The sequence below is a fragment of the Chelonia mydas genome, chromosome 25 (assembly GCF_015237465.2).
Source record: "Chelonia mydas isolate rCheMyd1 chromosome 25, rCheMyd1.pri.v2, whole genome shotgun sequence".
NCBI classification, from domain to species: Eukaryota; Metazoa; Chordata; order Testudines; family Cheloniidae; genus Chelonia; species Chelonia mydas.
The window spans coordinates 1,315,611-1,333,374 of record NC_057858.1 but is presented as its reverse complement, the minus strand read 5'-3'; the positions used below and the strand labels follow the sequence as shown (position 1 = coordinate 1,333,374).

Genomic DNA, 17,764 nt, shown 5'->3' with positions numbered 1-17,764 from the left:
TGGTCCTGCTTCGAGCAGGGGGTTGGACTAGATGACCTTCTGGGGTCCCTTCCAACCCTGATATTCTATGATTCTATGATTCTACCACCTGGGCCGAGTCTCTGCAGAGCGGGGTCCTCCCTCTTTTGTGCAGGCGAGCTGTGCTAGCCTTATTGCCGAAGAAGGGGGACCTCCGCAATTTACGAAATTGGCATCCCGTCTCGCTCCTCAGCACGGACTACAAAATCGTAGCGAAAGCAATCTCGCTGCAGCTAGGGTCTTTGCTGGCGGACGTGATCCACCCAGATCAGACCTACACCGTCCCGGACCGCAGTATCTTTGATAACCTATTTCTGGTTCGGGACCTTTTGGAACTCGGGCATAGAGACGGTCTGTCGTTCGCCCTCCTGTCCCTAAATCAGGAGAAGGCGTTCGATAGGGTGGACCACGGGTACCTCCTAAGCACTCTGCAGGCGTTTGGCTTCGGACCCCAGTTTGTGGGTTTTCTCCGGACGCTGTACGCTTCCGCAGAGTGTCTGGTTAAGCTCAACTGGACCCTGACCGAACCGGTCAGCTTCGGGCAAGGAGTACGGCAGGGGTGCCCCCTCTCGGGCCAGCTGTTCACTCTGGCGATCGAGCCCTTCCTCTGTCTCCTCCGCAGGAGGTTGACAGGGTTGGTGCTGCGGGAGCTGGAGCTGCGGCTGGTCCTGTTGGCATACGCTGATGACGTGCTCCTCGTGATCCAGGACCCCGGCGACTTGGCGCTGGTGAAGGCTTGCCAGGCCATCTATTCGGCAGCCTCCTCCGCCCGGGTCAACTGGGTTTAGAGCTCTGGCTTGGTGGTAGGAGACTGGCGGCAGGCGAGCTCCCTCCCACTTGCGCTTCAGACCATCCGGTGGAGCATGGGTCCGCTGCTCTACCTCGGCGTTTACCTTTCTGCCACGCATTCCTCTCTGCTGGAGAACTGGCAAAATTTAGAGGATGGGGTGATAGAGCGGCTCCGGAAATGGACGGGACTACTCCGATGTCTCTCCCTCCGAGGGAGAGCGCTTGTGCTTAATCAACTAGTCCTGTCCATGGTCTGGTACCGGCTCAACGTCCTGGTCCTGGTCCCGGCCCCGGCCCCGGCCCCGGGTTTCCTGACCAACCTCTGGACATCGATTCTGGGGTTCTTTTGGTCAGGAACGCACTGGGCCCCTGTAGGGGTTCTTTATCTACCCCTGAAGGAAGGAGGACAAGGCCTGAAGTGTCTGCACACTCAGGTCCGTGTCTTCCTCCTCCAGGCCCTACAGAGGCTCCTCTATGGTGCAGGCAGTTCAGCGTGGAGCACACTGGCGCCGCATCCAAGGGCTCCGATATGACCGGCAGCTCTTTTATCTCCGTCCGGGAGGTCTTCCACGAGACCTCTCGGGGCTGCCGGTCTTCTACCAGGACCTCCTCCGGACTTGGAAACTGTTTTTAATGACCAGGTCCGTGGCGGCCACTGAGGGGATAGATCTCCTTGCGGAGCCCCTGCTACACAACCCCCAGCTCCATGTGCAGGTGGTGGAGTCCCGCTTGGTGTGCCAGAGCTTGATCCTGGCAGAAGTCACGAGAGTCGGAGACCTCCTGGACTACGACCGGGGAGATTGGCTGGATCCCCTGATGCTCGCCCGGCGCATGGGGCTCTCCAGACCTCATACCCCCTGGAGCATACTTCAGGAGATGAAGGCCGCTTTGCCGCCCGCTGCTCGAGCTTACCTCGACCGGGTCCTGCTCGAGGGCACGCCCCGCCCACCCTCTACCCCAGGCCCACCGGACTTTTTAATTGGACCCCTGCCCTGCAGATCCAATCGACCCCCTCACCTCTTCACTGCAAGCTGGCTGCATGAACTGCAGCCAGTACGCTTCCAAACCGCGCCAAGGAATCATCTATACACTCTCGCGCTCCACACCCTTCATGCCCTCACCCTAGTGTCCCGCCCCGACACAAAGTGGCGAGACCTTCTGCCATCTTTGGAGGGTGAGCAGCCCCGGCGGGCCAGCCTATATTCCACCTTGGTTCCGAGGCCCGTCGGAGACATCAATTGGCGGCTCCTTCACGGAGCTGTGAGCACAGGCACGTACTTGGCATGTTTCACCCCCATCCCAGATACTTCTCCCTTTTCTGGTGTGAGGGAAACCCTGGCGCACGTATATTTGGAGTGCGCCAGGCTGCAGCCCTGTTCCAGCTCCTCACAAATCTCCTATTACGTTTTTGGTTGCATTTTTCCCCTCACCTTTTTATTTATACACTCCCCATCCGTGGCCTCACAAAGTCGCGGGATCTCCTAATTAACCTCCTCCTGGCCCTGGCTAAAACGGCCATCTATAAAACTAGAGAGAGGAGGTTGGCCGATGGAGTTTCCTGTGACTGTGGGGCCGTTTTCCAGTCCTCGGTCCGTTCACGTATCCGGGCGGAGTTCCTCTGGGCAGCGTCCAACAACTCCCTTGATGCTTTTGAGGAGCGGTGGGCGCTGTCTGAGGTTCTCTGCTCGGTGTCCCCGTCCGGGTCCCTTTGTCTGACCCTTTGATTGGCGGAGAGAGTAAGAGACCCCAGCCCCAGCCATTGCTGCTGCGGACACCACCACCTTAGAGGGGTCCTTTCACACGTGGGTGCACGTGCCCCCCCCCCGCATTGTCCACCCCACAGCCTGCCCCTCTTGTTGGGTGCTTTCAGAGGAGGGAATTGTTGGTGACACTCGGGCGTGGCGCCAGGTAACTCGAGGGGGTGGAAGACTACGAGAGTCGAGGAAGACCCCCACTCTGGGCCCAGGCAAGCTTGAACACTTCCCTCCCCTGAAACTAATAAGAAAACAATTGTGATTGGTTGCTGTGTTACACATTGCATATGCTGCTGTTTTTACTTTGTAAGTGTGTTATGCAAATAAAAACATCTTTTGCTTCAAAAAAAAATTACTCTCCTGTAGACCTCTGGCCTGGAAGAAGAAGGCGGGAGAGGGCTGTTGCTCCTTCTGCTGCTCGTACTGCTGCTGCTAGGCCCTGGGCTCTCTCTGCTGCCGTTCCTGCTCCAGCTGCTCCCCTGGCTAGGCCAGACACCATCCCCTTTCTCTGCTGCTACCTAGTTGCTGGCTGGCTGCTGGACCCCCCCCACCCCACCCCACCCCACCCTCGGGTGCTGCTACTGCTCCAACTGCAGCCCCTTGTGGGGGGACCTGCTGGCCTGCTCCCCAGAAGGGGGGAGTGAGGGACCCCAGCCGTTGCTGTTGTGGACACCACCACCACCACTTGAGAGGGGTCCTTTCTGCCTCCCTGGACCACCACCTGGAGTTCCTGGAGCTGCTGCTGCAGAGGTTACTGCCTGGAGCTGCTGAAGCCCCAAGGAGGAGAAGAAGAGGACCATCTACCGGTGGGGGAGCACCTAGAGACTCTGCAGACCACTGTGGAGGGGGCCTTTGGAACTGAGTATCTTTCAAACTGTGCTCTTGTGGTGGGGGTCTTGACTGTGTTTGTAGGGACACAGGGGGTGTGGCGTGGAGCTGCCCCCCGATCCATCTGTGTCCCCCCGCCAACCCCCACCACTGCCACCACTGCCACCCCCTCCACTTCCCACACTGGCTGTTTACCATCAGCCTCAGCTCCAGCCTCTGGACTCAGCTGCTTGCTTAGCTTGCCAGGCAGTGATTCCACCATTTGGGCCAGAAGCAGCAGCCAGCCCAAATTGACTTTGTGCAAGTGCACGTGGGCGCACGTGCCCCCCCCCCCCCGCCGGACTGCCCACCTCATAGCTTTGCCCCTTGTTACCTGCCCCCTTTGCAGCTTTTGCCTCCCCATTTTTGCCCCAGCCCCCCCTTACTAGCTTCAGTTTGTTTGCCTGCCCCACCCATTTCCCTCTACAGCCTTTGTTTGTTTACCCTGCCCCAGCCTCTGAAGCTAGCCCCTTGGTTTCCCTGCCGTAACTCCAGCCTGCTCAGCCCCTTGCTCTGTGCGCCCATGCCCCCTCCCACGCGCTTGTGCAACTCCCCATTTTAGTTTCAAACCTCTTCGCTGCACCTCCAATGCTGTTGTATCCCCCACTCCCCTAGTGCAGCTAGAGGAGCCGGAATTCCACCCCGTGTCGGCGACTGACCCCTAACCCCTGTTTTGTCCCCCCATCCAGCCCATCCTTCTTGGCGCCCTCCTCCCCTGCCTGCAGCCTAGAGGGGAGGAGTGGTCGACCTGCTTCCCCCTTCCCCCCCTACTCACGATGGCGGGGGACGAGACGAGTGGGGCCCCTCCATCAGCCCCAGCTACCCCTCCCCCACCTGCCCCTCTGTCACCCCCCCAAGCCTCTACCTCTGCTGCCACTGCTGAACCACCTGCCACCGCCCCCGCTGGGGCACCAGCAACGGCGGGCACCGGGATGACCTCCACTGCTGCCACGTCCCTCCCCCCCTCAGATTCTGGGGGAGCCCCCCCAGCCGGCAGGAAAGGCCAGGGTAAGAAGAAGGGGAAGGGCCCCACTAAAAAGACCAGGCCCTCCATGGCAGGGGCTGCCCCCATTGCCGCAGCCCCGCCACCGGCCACGGCGTCCCTCCCCGCTGTTCCTTCCACCAGCTCTGCGGGTGTCCCTCCCCCGGCCCCCAGGGGCGTACGCCCAGGTGGCGACAGCCCCCCCACCTGCCGCTGCATCATTTCTCCCACCCACCACCTCTGCTACCAGCTATAGTGGCCGGGGCACCTTTCCCACCATGACAAGGAAGCACGGCATCCGTTGCCTCTTGGTGCCCGCCTCGCCCCACGTGGAGACCTACGTACGGGCGTTGGCGAGGGTGGTGTGGCCCACGGCCATTGTGGCGGCCTCCAAAATGTATGGCAAGGTCGTCTTCTTCTTAGCATCGGCAGCCACTGCCCAGGAGGTGGTGGAGAAGGGCCTGGCGGTGGGGGGCGGGTGTTCGTCCCCCTGGAGCTACTAGAGGACCTGGGCGTCCACCTGGTCCTGACCTCCGTCCCTCCCTTTCTTCCCAATGCCGCCCTGTTACCTGTCCTCTCCACGATGGGGAAACCCATCTCTGTCATCAGCCCTATCCCGTTGGGCTGCAAAGACCCCGCGCTCCGTCACGTCCTCTCGTTCCGCCGGCAAGTGCAGCTTCAACTGCCGCTGGCGGCGCATGACGGAGAGGCGCTCGAGGGGTCCTTCCTGGTCCCCTACCAGGGGCCTATTACCGGGTACACTACTCCACGGGGGAGGCCCGGTACTACCTCTGCCAGGCAATGGGGCATGTCCGGAGGGACTGTCCCTTGGCCCAGCAAGGAGAGGCATCCGGGACCCCCGAGCCCCGGCAGGGCACCGGCCCCGTCATCACCGGCGCCCATCGCTGCCTGGCCCCCGAAGCCACCCCTCCTCCTTCCCAGTCTACCACTGCTCCCGCTTGGGCCCAAGGGGCAGCTCCCCCACTATGCCCAGACGAGTGGGAGAGCCCCGCCCCCGCTGCTTGCAATATGGTGGGGCCTGTGGAGGAGGGTGCAGCAGGGACACCGCCGGGCATGGGAGAGGGCCCGCCCCGGGGGAATCCTCCCTCCCGCCTGCTGCCCCACCGTAACCCCCCCGAGTCCCCGAGCCATCGCCTCTGCCCCCTGACACGACAGCTGCTAGCCAGCCCCCGGATGATGCCATGGAGGGCTGGGCCCTGGTCCAGGGGAAGTGGGGCAAGCGGAAGGCTTGAGCTCCACTCCTCCCAACCAATGCGGAGGCCCCCCGGAAGACCAGGAAGGGGGGCACCAATGACGAGCCTTCTGCTTTGCCCACAGGTGTATTCCATCCACCGGTGCCGGCTGGGGAAGACGTGGCAGCACTGGAAGGCAGTATCTCCCCTCCACGGGAGTCCCTCCCCCCCCAAGACCCCCGAGGGAGCCCCTTCTGCCCTGGTACCATCTGAAGCCTCTGTGAGCCCCGAGGCGACCGTCGCATCGGGTGCCAGGGGGGAGAACCCCGGGGTGAAAGAAGCGATCTCCCCTCCATATACGAGGAGATCGAGGCCCTGGGTCTGACCCCGGTCATCCAGGGGGAGGACGACCCTATGCCAGCGGGCCTCGATCTGGCCGAACTCACTCCAGCCCCCCTTTTCCCATGCTCCCTCCCCCTAACCGTTGTTTCCGCTCCCACCTCCGAGGAGCCCCTGGACTCCTCCATCAACCCGGCCGCAGAAGGCACCCCACTGACGGCCACCGAGCCTGTTGAGGCAATGGCCAGTGCCACGCGGCCGGGACCCGAGCCACCAGGGGCACCCCTCGTTGGTGTGGAGCAATTGACTTCCTTCCCGGGCGGGGGCCCTACAGAAGATAGTCCACCTCCTGATGCCGTGGCTGCCAAATCCACCATAGAGCCTACACCTGGCTTCGCTGAGAGCCCCCTCCCCTCCCTCTCAACCCTTGAGCCTGATTGGGAGGTGCTACCATCTAGTTCCTTGGCTTTTGAAGCCCAGAATCTCACCTATGCTCCTGACCCTGACCCTGTCCCTATCCCTTCCACCTCCCGTGATATTATTGCCACCCCTGGGGCTGTCTTCTTCCTTTTCCAATAGATGACCCCCAGGAAGTGGCCTTTGCGTTTCCCTGTCCCGACCCACCAGGGGCTGCTATCTTCCCTCCGCCGCCCCCTATTGCCCCAGGATTCGAGGCAGGCCTAGTGATGCCAGCCCATCAGGCGCCCCGTCGGGGGTCCGCACCCTGTCTGCCTGTCTCGGTGGGCCACGGGCTGTACCAAGGGCCCCGTCGGAGAATAACCAGGAGACCGTAACCCCACCCCCCCATGCGCTGCAAGAGGAGTTGCGGGAGTTTTTAGAAGACGTCCGTGGCTCCCGCAACAAGGTACAGCTTGCTCTCCAGCGATGCGGGGGACTTTCATCAAATCCTCCAGGCCGCGAGGGCCCTCATGGGGGACGGTAAAAGGACCAGGAAGCAGGCTGCTGCGGCCTACCAGCGGGTCCGCCTCTTCCGTGATTCTTTACTCACCTACGGGGTAGGTCACGGACTGTTGTGCGGCCCGTCGGGAGCAGCGAGCGTCCCTGCCGGCGAGGATCCCCCCCAGCCCTCCTCATGGCACCTCTTACCATCGCAACATTGAACACCCGGGGCTGTAGGATGGGTCTCCGCAGGTCCCAGGTGCTCTCCTTCCTTCGGGAGGGGGAGTACTCTGTGGTTTTCCTGCAGGAGACCCATATGAACCCGACCGCCGAAGACAGCTGGCAGCTGGATTGGGGGGACAGGGTCTACTTTAGCCATCTCACAGTTCGTACGGCTGGAGTGGCGACCCTGTTCTCCCCCGACCTACGGCCCGAGGTGCTGGGGGTTGCTGAGGCTGTGCCGGACTGCCTCCTACACCTCCAGGTCAGTATGGAGGGGCTCGTGGTCAACCTCGTTAACATCTATGCCCTGACATCGGGCCCTGAGCGGCTGCAATTCTATCAGCTGGAGTCCGCCTTCCTCGGCACCTTGGATCCTCATGAGTGCCTGGTCCTGGGTGAAGACTTTAACACCACCCTTGAGGAGCGGGACCGCTTGGGGACCCAGCAGTGCCCAGCTGCAGCGGACGTCCTCCGGGAGATAGTCGAACACCACTCCCTGGTGGACGTCTGGCGCGATCACCACCCGGATGACATTTCCACGTTCACCTTTGTCCGGGTGGAGGCACATCAGTCGCGCCACTCCTAGTTGGACCTCATTTATTTATCACGCTTCTACCTTTCACGAGCCCACTCCTCCAGCATCCGGCCGGCCTCATTTTCTGACCATCATTTAGCCACTGTGACAGCCTCCCTCTGCGCGGAGAGGCCGGGGCTGGCCTATTGGCATTTCAACAACAGCTTGTTGGAGGATGTGGGCTTCGTGACGTCCTTCCGGGATTTCTGGCTGGCCTGGCGAGGGCAGTGGCGTGCCTTTCCCTCGACACGGCAGTGGTGGGACCTGGGGAAGGTGCTTGCCTGGCTCTTCTGCCGCGACTACACCTGGGGCACCAGCTGACGGAGAAATGCGGCGATAGAGCAGTTGGAACGGGAGGTCTTAGAGCTGGAGAGGCATCTGGTCGCCAGCCCCGAGGATCCACCCCTCTGCGGAGCGTGCCGGGAGAAGCGGGAGGAGCTCTGGTCCCTCGAGGACCATCAGGCCCAGGGTGCCTTTGTTCGATCCCGCATCCGCCTCCTTTGGGAGATGGATCGCAGCTCCCACTTCTATGCCCTGGAGAAAAGGAGGGGGGCCAAGAAACACATCACCTGCCTTCTGGCAGAAGACGGCACCCCCCTCACGGAGTCGGTGGAGATGTGCAGGAGGGCGAGAGCCTTCTACGCAAGCCTTTTCTCCCCGGATCCGACCGACCCTAGCGCTTGCAGAGTGCTCTGGGAGGAGCTCCCTACGGTCAGTGCGGGAGACCGAGACCGGCTCGAGCTGCCTCTCACTCTGGCCGAGTTCTCGGAAGCCCTCCGTTGCATGCCCACCAATAAATCTCCAGGCATGGACGGGCTGACCATGGAGTTCTACCACGTGTTCTGGGACGTCCTCGGCCCAGACCTAGTCACCGTCTGGGCCGACTCTTTGCAGAGCGGGGTCCTCCCTCTTTTGTGCAGGTGAGCCATGCTCGCCATATTGCCAAGGAAGGGGAACTCCGCGATTTACGAAATTGGCGTCCCGTCTCGCTCCTCAGCACGGACTACAAAGTCATGGCAAAGCAATCTTGCTGCGGCTAGGGTCCGTGCTGGCAGACGTGGTCCACCCAGACCAGACCTACACCGTCCTGGACCGCAGAATATTTGACAACCTATATCTGGTCCAGGACCTTTTGGAACTCGGGTGTAGGGATGGTCTGTCGTTCGCCCTCCTGTCCTTGGATCAGGAGAAGGCATTCGACAGGGTGGATCACAGGTATCTCCTGAACACTCTGCAAGCGTTTGGGTTCGGACCCGTTTGTGGATTTTCTCCGGGCGCTGTACATCTCCTCAGAGTGTCTGGTCAGGCTCAACTGGACCCTGACCAAACTAGTCAGCTTCGGGCGAGGAGTACGGCAGGGGTGCCCCCTCTCGGGCCAGCTGTACGCTCTGGCAATCGAGCCCTTCTTCTGTCTCCTCTGAAGGAGGTTGACAGGGTTGGTGCTGCGGAAGCCGGAGCTGCGGCTGGTCCTGTTGGCATAAGCTGATGACGTGCTCCTCGTGGTTCAAGACCCGGGCAACTTGGCACGGGTGGAGGCTTGCCAGGCCATCTGTTTGGCAGCTTCCTCCGCCCGGATCAACTGGGTCAAGAGCTCTGTCCTGGTGGTCGGGGACGGCTGGCAGGCGAGCTCCCTCCCACCCGCGCTTCTGGCCATCCGGTGGAGTGCGGATCCGCTGCTCTATCTCGGCGTTTACCTTTCTGCCATGCATCCCTCTCCGCCGGAGAACTGGCAAAATTTAGAGGGCGGGGTAATAGAGCGGCTCCGGAAATGGACAGGACTACTCCGGTGCCTCTCCCTTCGAGGGAGAGAGCTGGTGCTTAATCAACTCGTCCTGTCCATGCTCTGGTACTGGCTCAACACCCTGGTCCCGGCCCCAGGTTTCCTGGCCAACCTTCGGACATCGATTCTGGGGTTCTTTTGGTCAGGACTGCACTGGGTCCCTGCAGGGGTTCTCCATCTACCCCTGGAGGAGGGAGGGCAGGGCCTGAAATGTCTGCACACCCAGGTCCATGTCTTCCACCTCCAGGCCCTGCAGAGCCTCCTTTACGGTGCAGGTAGTCTGGCGTGGAGCATACTGGCGCACGCCTTCCTGCGCCGCTTCCGAGGCCTCCGATACGACTGGCAGCTCCTTTATCTCCATCTGGGAGGTCTTCCACCACACCTCTCCGGGCTGCTGGTCTTCTACCAAGACCTCCTCTGGACCTGGAAACTGTTTTCAATGACCAGGTCCATGGCGGCCACCGAGGGGGCAGATCTCCTTGCGGAGCCCCTGCTACACAACCCCCAGCTCCGCGTGCAGGTGGCAGAGTCCCGCTTGGTGCGCCAGAGGTTGGTCCTGGCAGAAGTCACAAGAGTCGGAGACCTCCTGGACTATGACCGGGGAGACTGGCTTGATCCCCTGACGCTCGCTCAGCGCTTGGGCTTCTCCAGACCTCGTACTCCCCAGCGCGTACTTCAGGAGATGAAGGCCGCTTTGCCGCCCGCTGCTTCGGTTCATCTCGACCGGGTCCTGCACGAGGGTATGCCTCGCCCACCCTCCACCCCAGGCCCGCCGGACCTTTTAATTGGGCCCCTGCCCCGTGGACCCAACCGACCCCCCCACCCCTTCACTGTGAGCCGCTGCACGAGCTGCAGCCGGTCTGCTTCCAGACCGCGCCAAGGAAACATCTGTACACGCTCATGCTCCACACCCTTCACGCCGTCACCCTTGTGTCCCACCCCGATACAAAATGGCGGGACCTCCTGCCACCTTTGGAGGGTGAGGAGCCCCGGTGGGCCAGCCTCTATTCCACCTTGGTCCCAAGGCCGACCAGGGATATCAGTTGGCAGCTCCTTCACGGAGCCATGAACACGGGCGTGTTCTTGGCGCGGTTCACCTCTATCCCAGACACCTCCCCCTTTTGCGGCGTGAGGGAAACCCTGGCACACATATATCTGGAGTGTGCCAGGCTGCGGCCCCTTTTCCGGCTCCTCACCAATATTTTATTCTGTTTTTGGCTGCACTTTTCCACTCACCTTCTTATTTATGCACTCCCTATCCATGGCCCCACAAGGTCACGGGATCTTCTGGTGAACCTCCTCCTGGCCTTAGCTAAAATGGCCATCTATAAAACCAGAGTGAGGAGGTTGGCCAGTAGAGTCTCCTGTGACTGTGGGGCCTATTTCCGATCCTTGGTCCGTTCATGTATCTGGGCAGAGTTCCTCTGGGCGGCATCCACTGACTCCCTTGACGCCTTTGAGGAGCAGTGGGCGCTGTTTGGGGTTCTCTGCTTGGTGTCCCCGTCCGGTTCCCTTCGTTTGACCCTTTGACCACACTCCTGTCCCTGTTATTTCATTAGTTGTCCCCCGGATTTATTTGGTGGCCAGGTCCTGTGGATCCCCCTCTTAGGCTGGGGGGGATCCTTTAGCAGTGGACGGGCTTCACCCGCCCTCTTCCTGGATCCCAATAGGATTACTCTCCTATAGCCATCTGGCCCAACCCTGTCACAGTAGCGATCAACGGCTTGATGTCTTGTTGGCAGCCGGGAGCAAGCGGAGTACCCCAGGGGGCGGTCCTGGGACTGGTTTTGTTCAACATCTTCATTAATGATCTGGATGATGGAATGGATTACACCCTTGGTAAGTAAGTAAGCTGGAGGAAGAGGTAGATACGTTGGAGGGTAGGGATAGGGTCCAGAGTGACGTAGACAAATTGGAGGATTGGGCCAAAAGAAATCTGATGAGGTTCAACAAGGACAAGTGCAGAGTCCTGCACTTAGGACAGAAGAATCCCATGCACTGCTACAGGTTTGGGACCGATTGGCTAAGCGGCAGTTCTGCAGAAAAGGACCTGGGAATTACAGTGGACGAGAAGCTGGATAGGAGTCAACAGTGTGCCCTTGTTGCCAAGAAAGCTAACAGCGTATTGGGCTGCACTGGTAGGAACATTGCCAGCAGATCGAGGGAAGTGATTATTCCCCTCTATTCGGCACTGGTGAGGCCACATCTGGAGTATTGTGTCCAGTTTTGGGCTCCCCACTACAGAAAGAATGTGGACAAATTGGAGGGAGTCTAGCGGAGGGCAATGAAAATGATTAGAGGGCTGGAGCACATGACTTATGAGGAGAGGCTGATGGACCTGGGATTGTTTAGTCTGCGGAAGAGAAGAATGAGGGGGGATTTGATAACTGCTTTCAACTACCTGAAAGGGGGTTCCAAAGAGGATGGCTCTAGACTGTTCTCAGTGGTAGAAGAGGACAGGACAAGGAGTAATGGTCTCAAGTTGCAGTGGGAAGGTCGAGGTTGGATATTAGGAAAAACTATTTCACTAGGAGGGTGGTGAAGCACTGAAATGGGTTCCCTACGGAGGTGGCGGAATCTGCATCCTTACAGGTTTTGAAGGTCAGGCTTGACAAAGCCCAGGCTGGGATGATTTAGTTGGTGTTGGTCCCGCTTTGAGCAGGGGATTGGACTTGATGACCTTCTGAGGTCCCTTCCAACCCTAATCTTCTGATTCTATGATGGTGACATTTCAACGACATGCGGCAATGATGGCTTCAGAGACAGCGCGGCAGCATTTGTACATGTCATCATGACGTTTCAGCGTGGTGCTGTGATGTCACACATGCAGTGATGGTAGCTGACAGAGTGGCACCCTAAGGCCTTTCCGGTGAGGGTATCTGACGTGGTGCAGGGTATTGTCTGAGGCATTTGACCACGCACGGTGACATCACACCCTGCGGTGCCGTTGGGAGGCGCTGCCCTGGTATCTCAGCATGGCCCTGTCAGGAAGCCTGCGGCGATGGATGCGAGGTGGCATGGCGGGGCTGTGAGCTGCCCCGTCACCAGCACCCTCTCCTGGCAGCACCACCCTGAAAGGTCACCCCGGGGCGCCCTGCTCTGCTAGCCCCCCACCTGGCAGCAGCCGGGCTGGGCAGCCCACAGTGCCCTGCTGCACCAACTCCCGGCCAGGCAGCCGGGCTCCAGCGGCCCCCCGCCCAGTAACGGTCGCTCTGTGCTCGCGCCCCCCAGAGGTGGCACGAGCCACCCCGCGAAAGAGCGACGGGGTTTCACGTGAGCGCGCCCGCGCGAGGGGGCGAAGGGAGCGCGCGCGGCCGTCACGTGTCCCCGTGCTCCCTGCCGCCCCCCCGCCGGCCGGTCGCCTCCTGTGCCGCCGCCGCGGCCGCCGCTTTGTGCAGACGGCAAGATGGCGGCCAGTAACTACTACGGCTTCGCGCACGGGGCGGCCGCCGCCGCCGGGCCCCAGTACAGGTACGGGGCGCTCCCGCCGCGCGCCGCGAGCGGGCTGGGTGGGGCCCCGCGCCTCTCGGCCCCGAGCCGCGCTCAGGCAGCGCCTCTGCTCGGGGGTGGGCGGCAGGTGCGGGGCGAAGCAGGGAACCGGCACGGGAAGGCTCGGGGCGCTGCCGGATGCTCCGGCCCCCTTCCTCCACTTCAGGCGGCTAAAATGGCGGCGTGGGGAGTCAGGGGGTCTGCCCCCTCCATCGCCACCCTCCTGCTCTCCCCGCCCCCCACCCGGGGGTCTGCCCCCCCCCATCGCCACCCTCCTGCTCTCCCCGCCCCCCACCCGGGGGTCTGCCCCCCTTCTCCATCGCCACCCTCCTGCTCTCCCCGCCCCCCACCCGGGGGTCTGCCCCCCTTCTCCATCGCCACCCTCCTGCTCTCCCCGCCCCCCACCCGGGGGTCTGCCCCCCTTCTCCATCGCTACCCTCCTGCTCTCCCCGCCCCCCCCCGGGGGTCTGCCCCCCTCCTCCATCGCCACCGTCCTGCTCTCCCCGCCCCCCCCGGGGTCTGCCCCCCCCTCCATCGCCACCCTCCTGCTCTCTCTGCCCCCCCTCCATCGCCACCCTCCTGCTCTCCCCGCCCCCCACCCGGGGGTCTGCCCCCCTCCTGCTCTCCCCGCCCCCCACCCGGGGGTCTGCCCCCCTTCTCCATCGCTACCCTCCTGCTCTCCCCGCCCCCCCCCCGGGGGTCTGCCCCCCTCCTCCATCGCCACCGTCCTGCTCTCCCCGCCCCCCCCGGGGTCTGCCCCCCCCTCCATCGCCACCCTCCTGCTCTCCCCGCCCCCCCCGGGGTCTGCCCCCCCCTCCATCGCCACCCTCCTGCTCTCCCCGCCCCCATCCCACAGCGGTCTGCCTCCCTCCTCCATCGTGACCCTCCTCTTCCCCCCGCCCCCGCACAGGGGTTTGCCCCCATCCTCCATTGCCACCCTCCTCTTCCCCCTGCCCCCCCCAAGGGGGTCTGCCCCCCTGCTCCATCGCCACCCTCCTCGTCCCCCTGTCCCCCCCATTCCTCCGTCGCCCCCTTCCTCGTCCTCCTGACCCCCCTTCTCTATTGCCACCCTTCTCATCCTGCTGCCTCCCCCTCCTCCATTGCCACCCTTCTCATCCCCCTGTCTCCACATGGGCGTCTGCCCCCCGTTCCTCCGTCGCCACCCTCCTGCTCTCCTGGCCCCCTCCATTGCCACCCTCCTCATTCCCCTGCTTCCCCTTCCTCCATCGCTGCCGTGCTGGTCTCTCCGCCCTTTCTCCCTCGCCACTCTCCTCATCTCCCTCCTCCATCGCCACCCTTCTGGTCCCCCCCCCCCCCCACAGGGGTCTACCCTCCTGCTCTTCCCGCCCCCCACAGGGGTCTGCCCCCCTCCTCCATTGCTACCCTCCTGCTCTCCCCACCCCCCCATGGGGGTCTGCACCCCCTACATTGCTACTGTCCTCTTCCCCCTGCCCCCTCAACCCCTCTCCTGCTCTCCCCACCCCCCCACGGGGGTCTGCCCCCGTCCTCCATTGCTACCCTCCTGCTCTCCCCACCCCCCCACGGGGGTCTGCCCCCTCCTCCATCACCACCCTGCTGCTCTCCCTGCACCCCCCTCCATCGCTACCCTCGTGCTCTCCCTGCCCCCCCACGGGGTTCTGCCCCCCTCCTCCATTGCCCCCCTCCTGCTCTCTTCGCCCCCCCACAGGGGTCTGTCCTCCCCTCCATCGCTACCCTCCTGCTCTCCCTGCCCCCCCACGGGGTTCTGCCCCCCTCCTCCATCGCCCCCCTTCTGCTCTCTTCGCCCCCCCACAGGGGTCTGTCCTCCCCTCCATCGCTACCCTCCTGCTCTCCCTGCCCCCCCCCCACTGGGGTCTGCCCCCCTCCTCCATCGCCCCCCTTCTGCTCTCCCCGTCCCCCCACAGGGGTCTGCCTCCCTCCTTCATCGCCACTACCCTCTTCCTCCTGCCCCCCACACAGGGGTCTGCCTCCCTCCTGCTCTCCCCACACCCCCACGGGGGTCTGCCCCCCTCCTCCATCGCCACCCTCCTTGTCCCCCTGCCCCCCCACTGGGGTCTACCACCCTCCTCGTCCCCCTGCCCCCCCATGGGGGTCTGCTCTCCTCCTCCGTCGCCCCCCTCTTCGTCCACCTGGCCCCCCATTCCTCCGTCGCCCCCCTGCCTCGTCCCCCTGACCCCCCTCCTCCATTGCCACCCTTCTCATCCTGCTGCCTCCCCCTCCTCCATTGCCACCCTCCTCATCCCCCTGTCCCCACATGAGCATCTGCCCCCCGTTCCTCCGTCACTACCCTCTTGCTCTCCTGGCCTCCTCCATTGCCACTCTCCTCATCCCGCTACCCCTCAGTTCCTCCATTGCCACCCTCCTCATTCCCCTGCTTCCCCTTCCTCCATCGCTGCCCTGCTGGTCTCCCCGCCCTTCCTCCCTTGCCACTCTCCTCATCCCTCTCCTCCATCGCCACCCTTCTGGTCTCCCCGCCCCCCTCCATCATCACCCTCCTCGTCCCTTTACCCTCCCCATTCCTCCATTGCCACCCCCCTGCTCTGCCTGTCCCCCACATGGGGGTCCGCTCCCCTTTCTCCATTGCCACCCTCCTAATCCCCCACCCTGCACATTATGGGGGTCTGCCCTCCGCATCGTGCCTCATCCTCTGCCCCACACAGATGGAGTTTTGCCACTGGATCTGCCCTCACCTCTCTCCCCTTTTCTTCATTGTTATCTTCCTCATCTTCTGACCCCACATGCAGGGGTCTGCTCCCCTTCCTCAATCCTTACCCTCCTCCTCCCTCACCCCCCCATCCTTGTTTCCTACTTGACTGGGAACTGTACCCCTATCCCCTATAATTACCCTGGCTGCTCCACCCCCATCTGTCATCTGTCTCAGTGCTTTCACACACTGGACGCTCATTCCCTAGCTCCTCTCTTCAGACACACTGTGGTGGCTCCATGCCCTCAACCCTTCCTTTGCTTCCCTTTCCCTGCCTTCAGAGGATCCCACCGTTTGCGCGCACATAAGTGGCTTTGCCCTTTCTTCAGATCCGCTTTCCTTGCTCTCTTCCCACATCTACTACCAGTGGGGCTCTCCCACGTGATCAGCCTTGTCCTCTCATTAATCCCTACCACAGTATTCATCCCTCTGTTCTCACATCCACTGGGGCATGTCTGCTGATCTTTGTCTGCTCTTCATTCTTCACATGGTGACAGGTTTCAGAGTGGTACCCATGTTAGTCTGTATCAGCAAAAACAATGAGGAGTCCTTGTGGCACCTTAGAGACTAACACATTTATTTGGACATACACTTTCGTGGGCTAAAACCCACTTCATCAGATGCATGGAGTGGAAAATACAGTAGCAGGTATATATACACAGTACATGAAAAGATGGGAGTTGGCTTACCAAGTGGGGGGAGGGGGGGCTCAGTGCTAATGAGACAGTTCAATTAAAGTGGAAGTAGTCTATTCTCAACAGTAGAATACCAAGGAAGGAAAAATCACTTTTGTAGTGGCAATGAGGGTGGCCCATTTCAAACAGTTGACAAAAAGGTGTGCGTAACAGTAGGGGGAAATTAAGTTTTGTAATGACCCATCCGCTCCCAGTCTTTATTCAGGCCTAATTTGATGGTGTCCAGTTTGCAAATTAATTCCAGTTCTGCAGTTTCTTGGGGTTTGTTTTTGACTTTTTTTTCTTGAAAAATTGCCACTTTTAAATCTGTTATTGAGTGACCAGGGAGATTGAAGTGTTCTACTGGTTTTTGAATGTTATAATTCCTGATGTCAGATTTGTGTCCATTTATTCTTTTGTGTCGAGACTGTCCAGTTTGGCAAATATACATGGTAGAGGGACATGATGGCATATATCACATTGGTAGATGTGCAGGTGAACGAGCCTCTGATGGTGTGGCTGATGTAGTTAAGTCCTATGATGGTGTCCCTTGAATAGATATGCGGACAGAGTTGTCACCGGGGTTTGTTGCAGGGTTTGGTTCCTGGGTTAGTGTTTTTGTTGTGTGGTGTGTAGTTGCTGGTGAGTATTTTGTTTCAGGTTGGTGGGCTGTCTGTAAGCAAGGACTGGCCTGTCCCAAGGTCTGTGAGAGCGAGGGATCGTCTTTCAGGATAGGTTGTAAATCCTTGATGATGCGTTGGAGAGGTTTTAGTTGGGGACTGTAGGTGACAGCTAGTGGCATTCTGTTACTTTCTTTGTTGGGCTTGTCTTATAGTAGGTGACTTCTGGGTACCTTTCTGACTCTGTCAATCTGTTTCTTCACTTCACCAGGTGGGTATTGTAGGTTTAAAAACACTTGATAGAGATCCTGTAGGTGTTTGTCTCTCTCTGAGGAATTGGAGCAAATGTGATTGTATCTTGGAGGTTGGCTGTAGACAATGGATTATGTGGTGTGGTCTGGATGAAAGCTGGAGACATGTAGGTAAATATAACGATCAGTAGGTTTCCGGTATAGGGTGGTGTTTATGTGACCATCGCTTGTTGGCACTATAGTGTCTAGGAAGTGGATCTCTTGTGTGGACTGGTCCAGGCTGAGGTTGATGGTGGGGTGGAAATTGTTGAAATCCTGGTGGAATTCCTCAAGGGCCTCTTTCCCATGGGTCCAGATGATGAAGATGTTATCAATGTAGTGCAAGTAGAGGAGGGGCGTTAGGGGACGAGAGCTGAGGAAGTGTTGTTCTAAGTCAACCATAAAAATGTTGGCATACTGTGGGGCCATAGAATATCAGGGTTGGAAGGGACCTCAGGAGGTCATCTAGTCCAACCCCCTGCTCAAAGCAGGACTGATCCCCAATTAAATCATCCCAGTCAGGGCTTTGTCAAGCCTGACCTTAAAAACTTCTAAGGAAGGAGATTCCA

General features: G+C 60.6%; 1 protein-coding gene across 4 annotated transcripts in view; it reads left to right on the top strand.

The window, feature by feature from the left end:
• The first annotated feature begins 12,356 nt into the window (after positions 1–12,356).
• The window catches only part of LOC102938687 (zinc finger RNA-binding protein), an 86,495-nt gene continuing 81,087 nt past the window's right edge, over positions 12,357–17,764 (top strand). For 2 of the 4 annotated variants that reach the window (XR_005223320.2, XM_037885456.2), the window contains exon 1: positions 12,728–12,889. Coding sequence is in view for 3 of the 4 variants with exons in the window: in XM_037885456.2 (XP_037741384.1) it covers positions 12,825–12,889 (65 nt within the window). In the remaining variant the exon portion in view is untranslated. Of the gene's footprint in view, positions 12,890–17,764 lie in introns of all 4 variants that reach the window. The other 2 variants (XM_037885455.2, XM_037885454.2) reach the window with 2 other exon arrangements.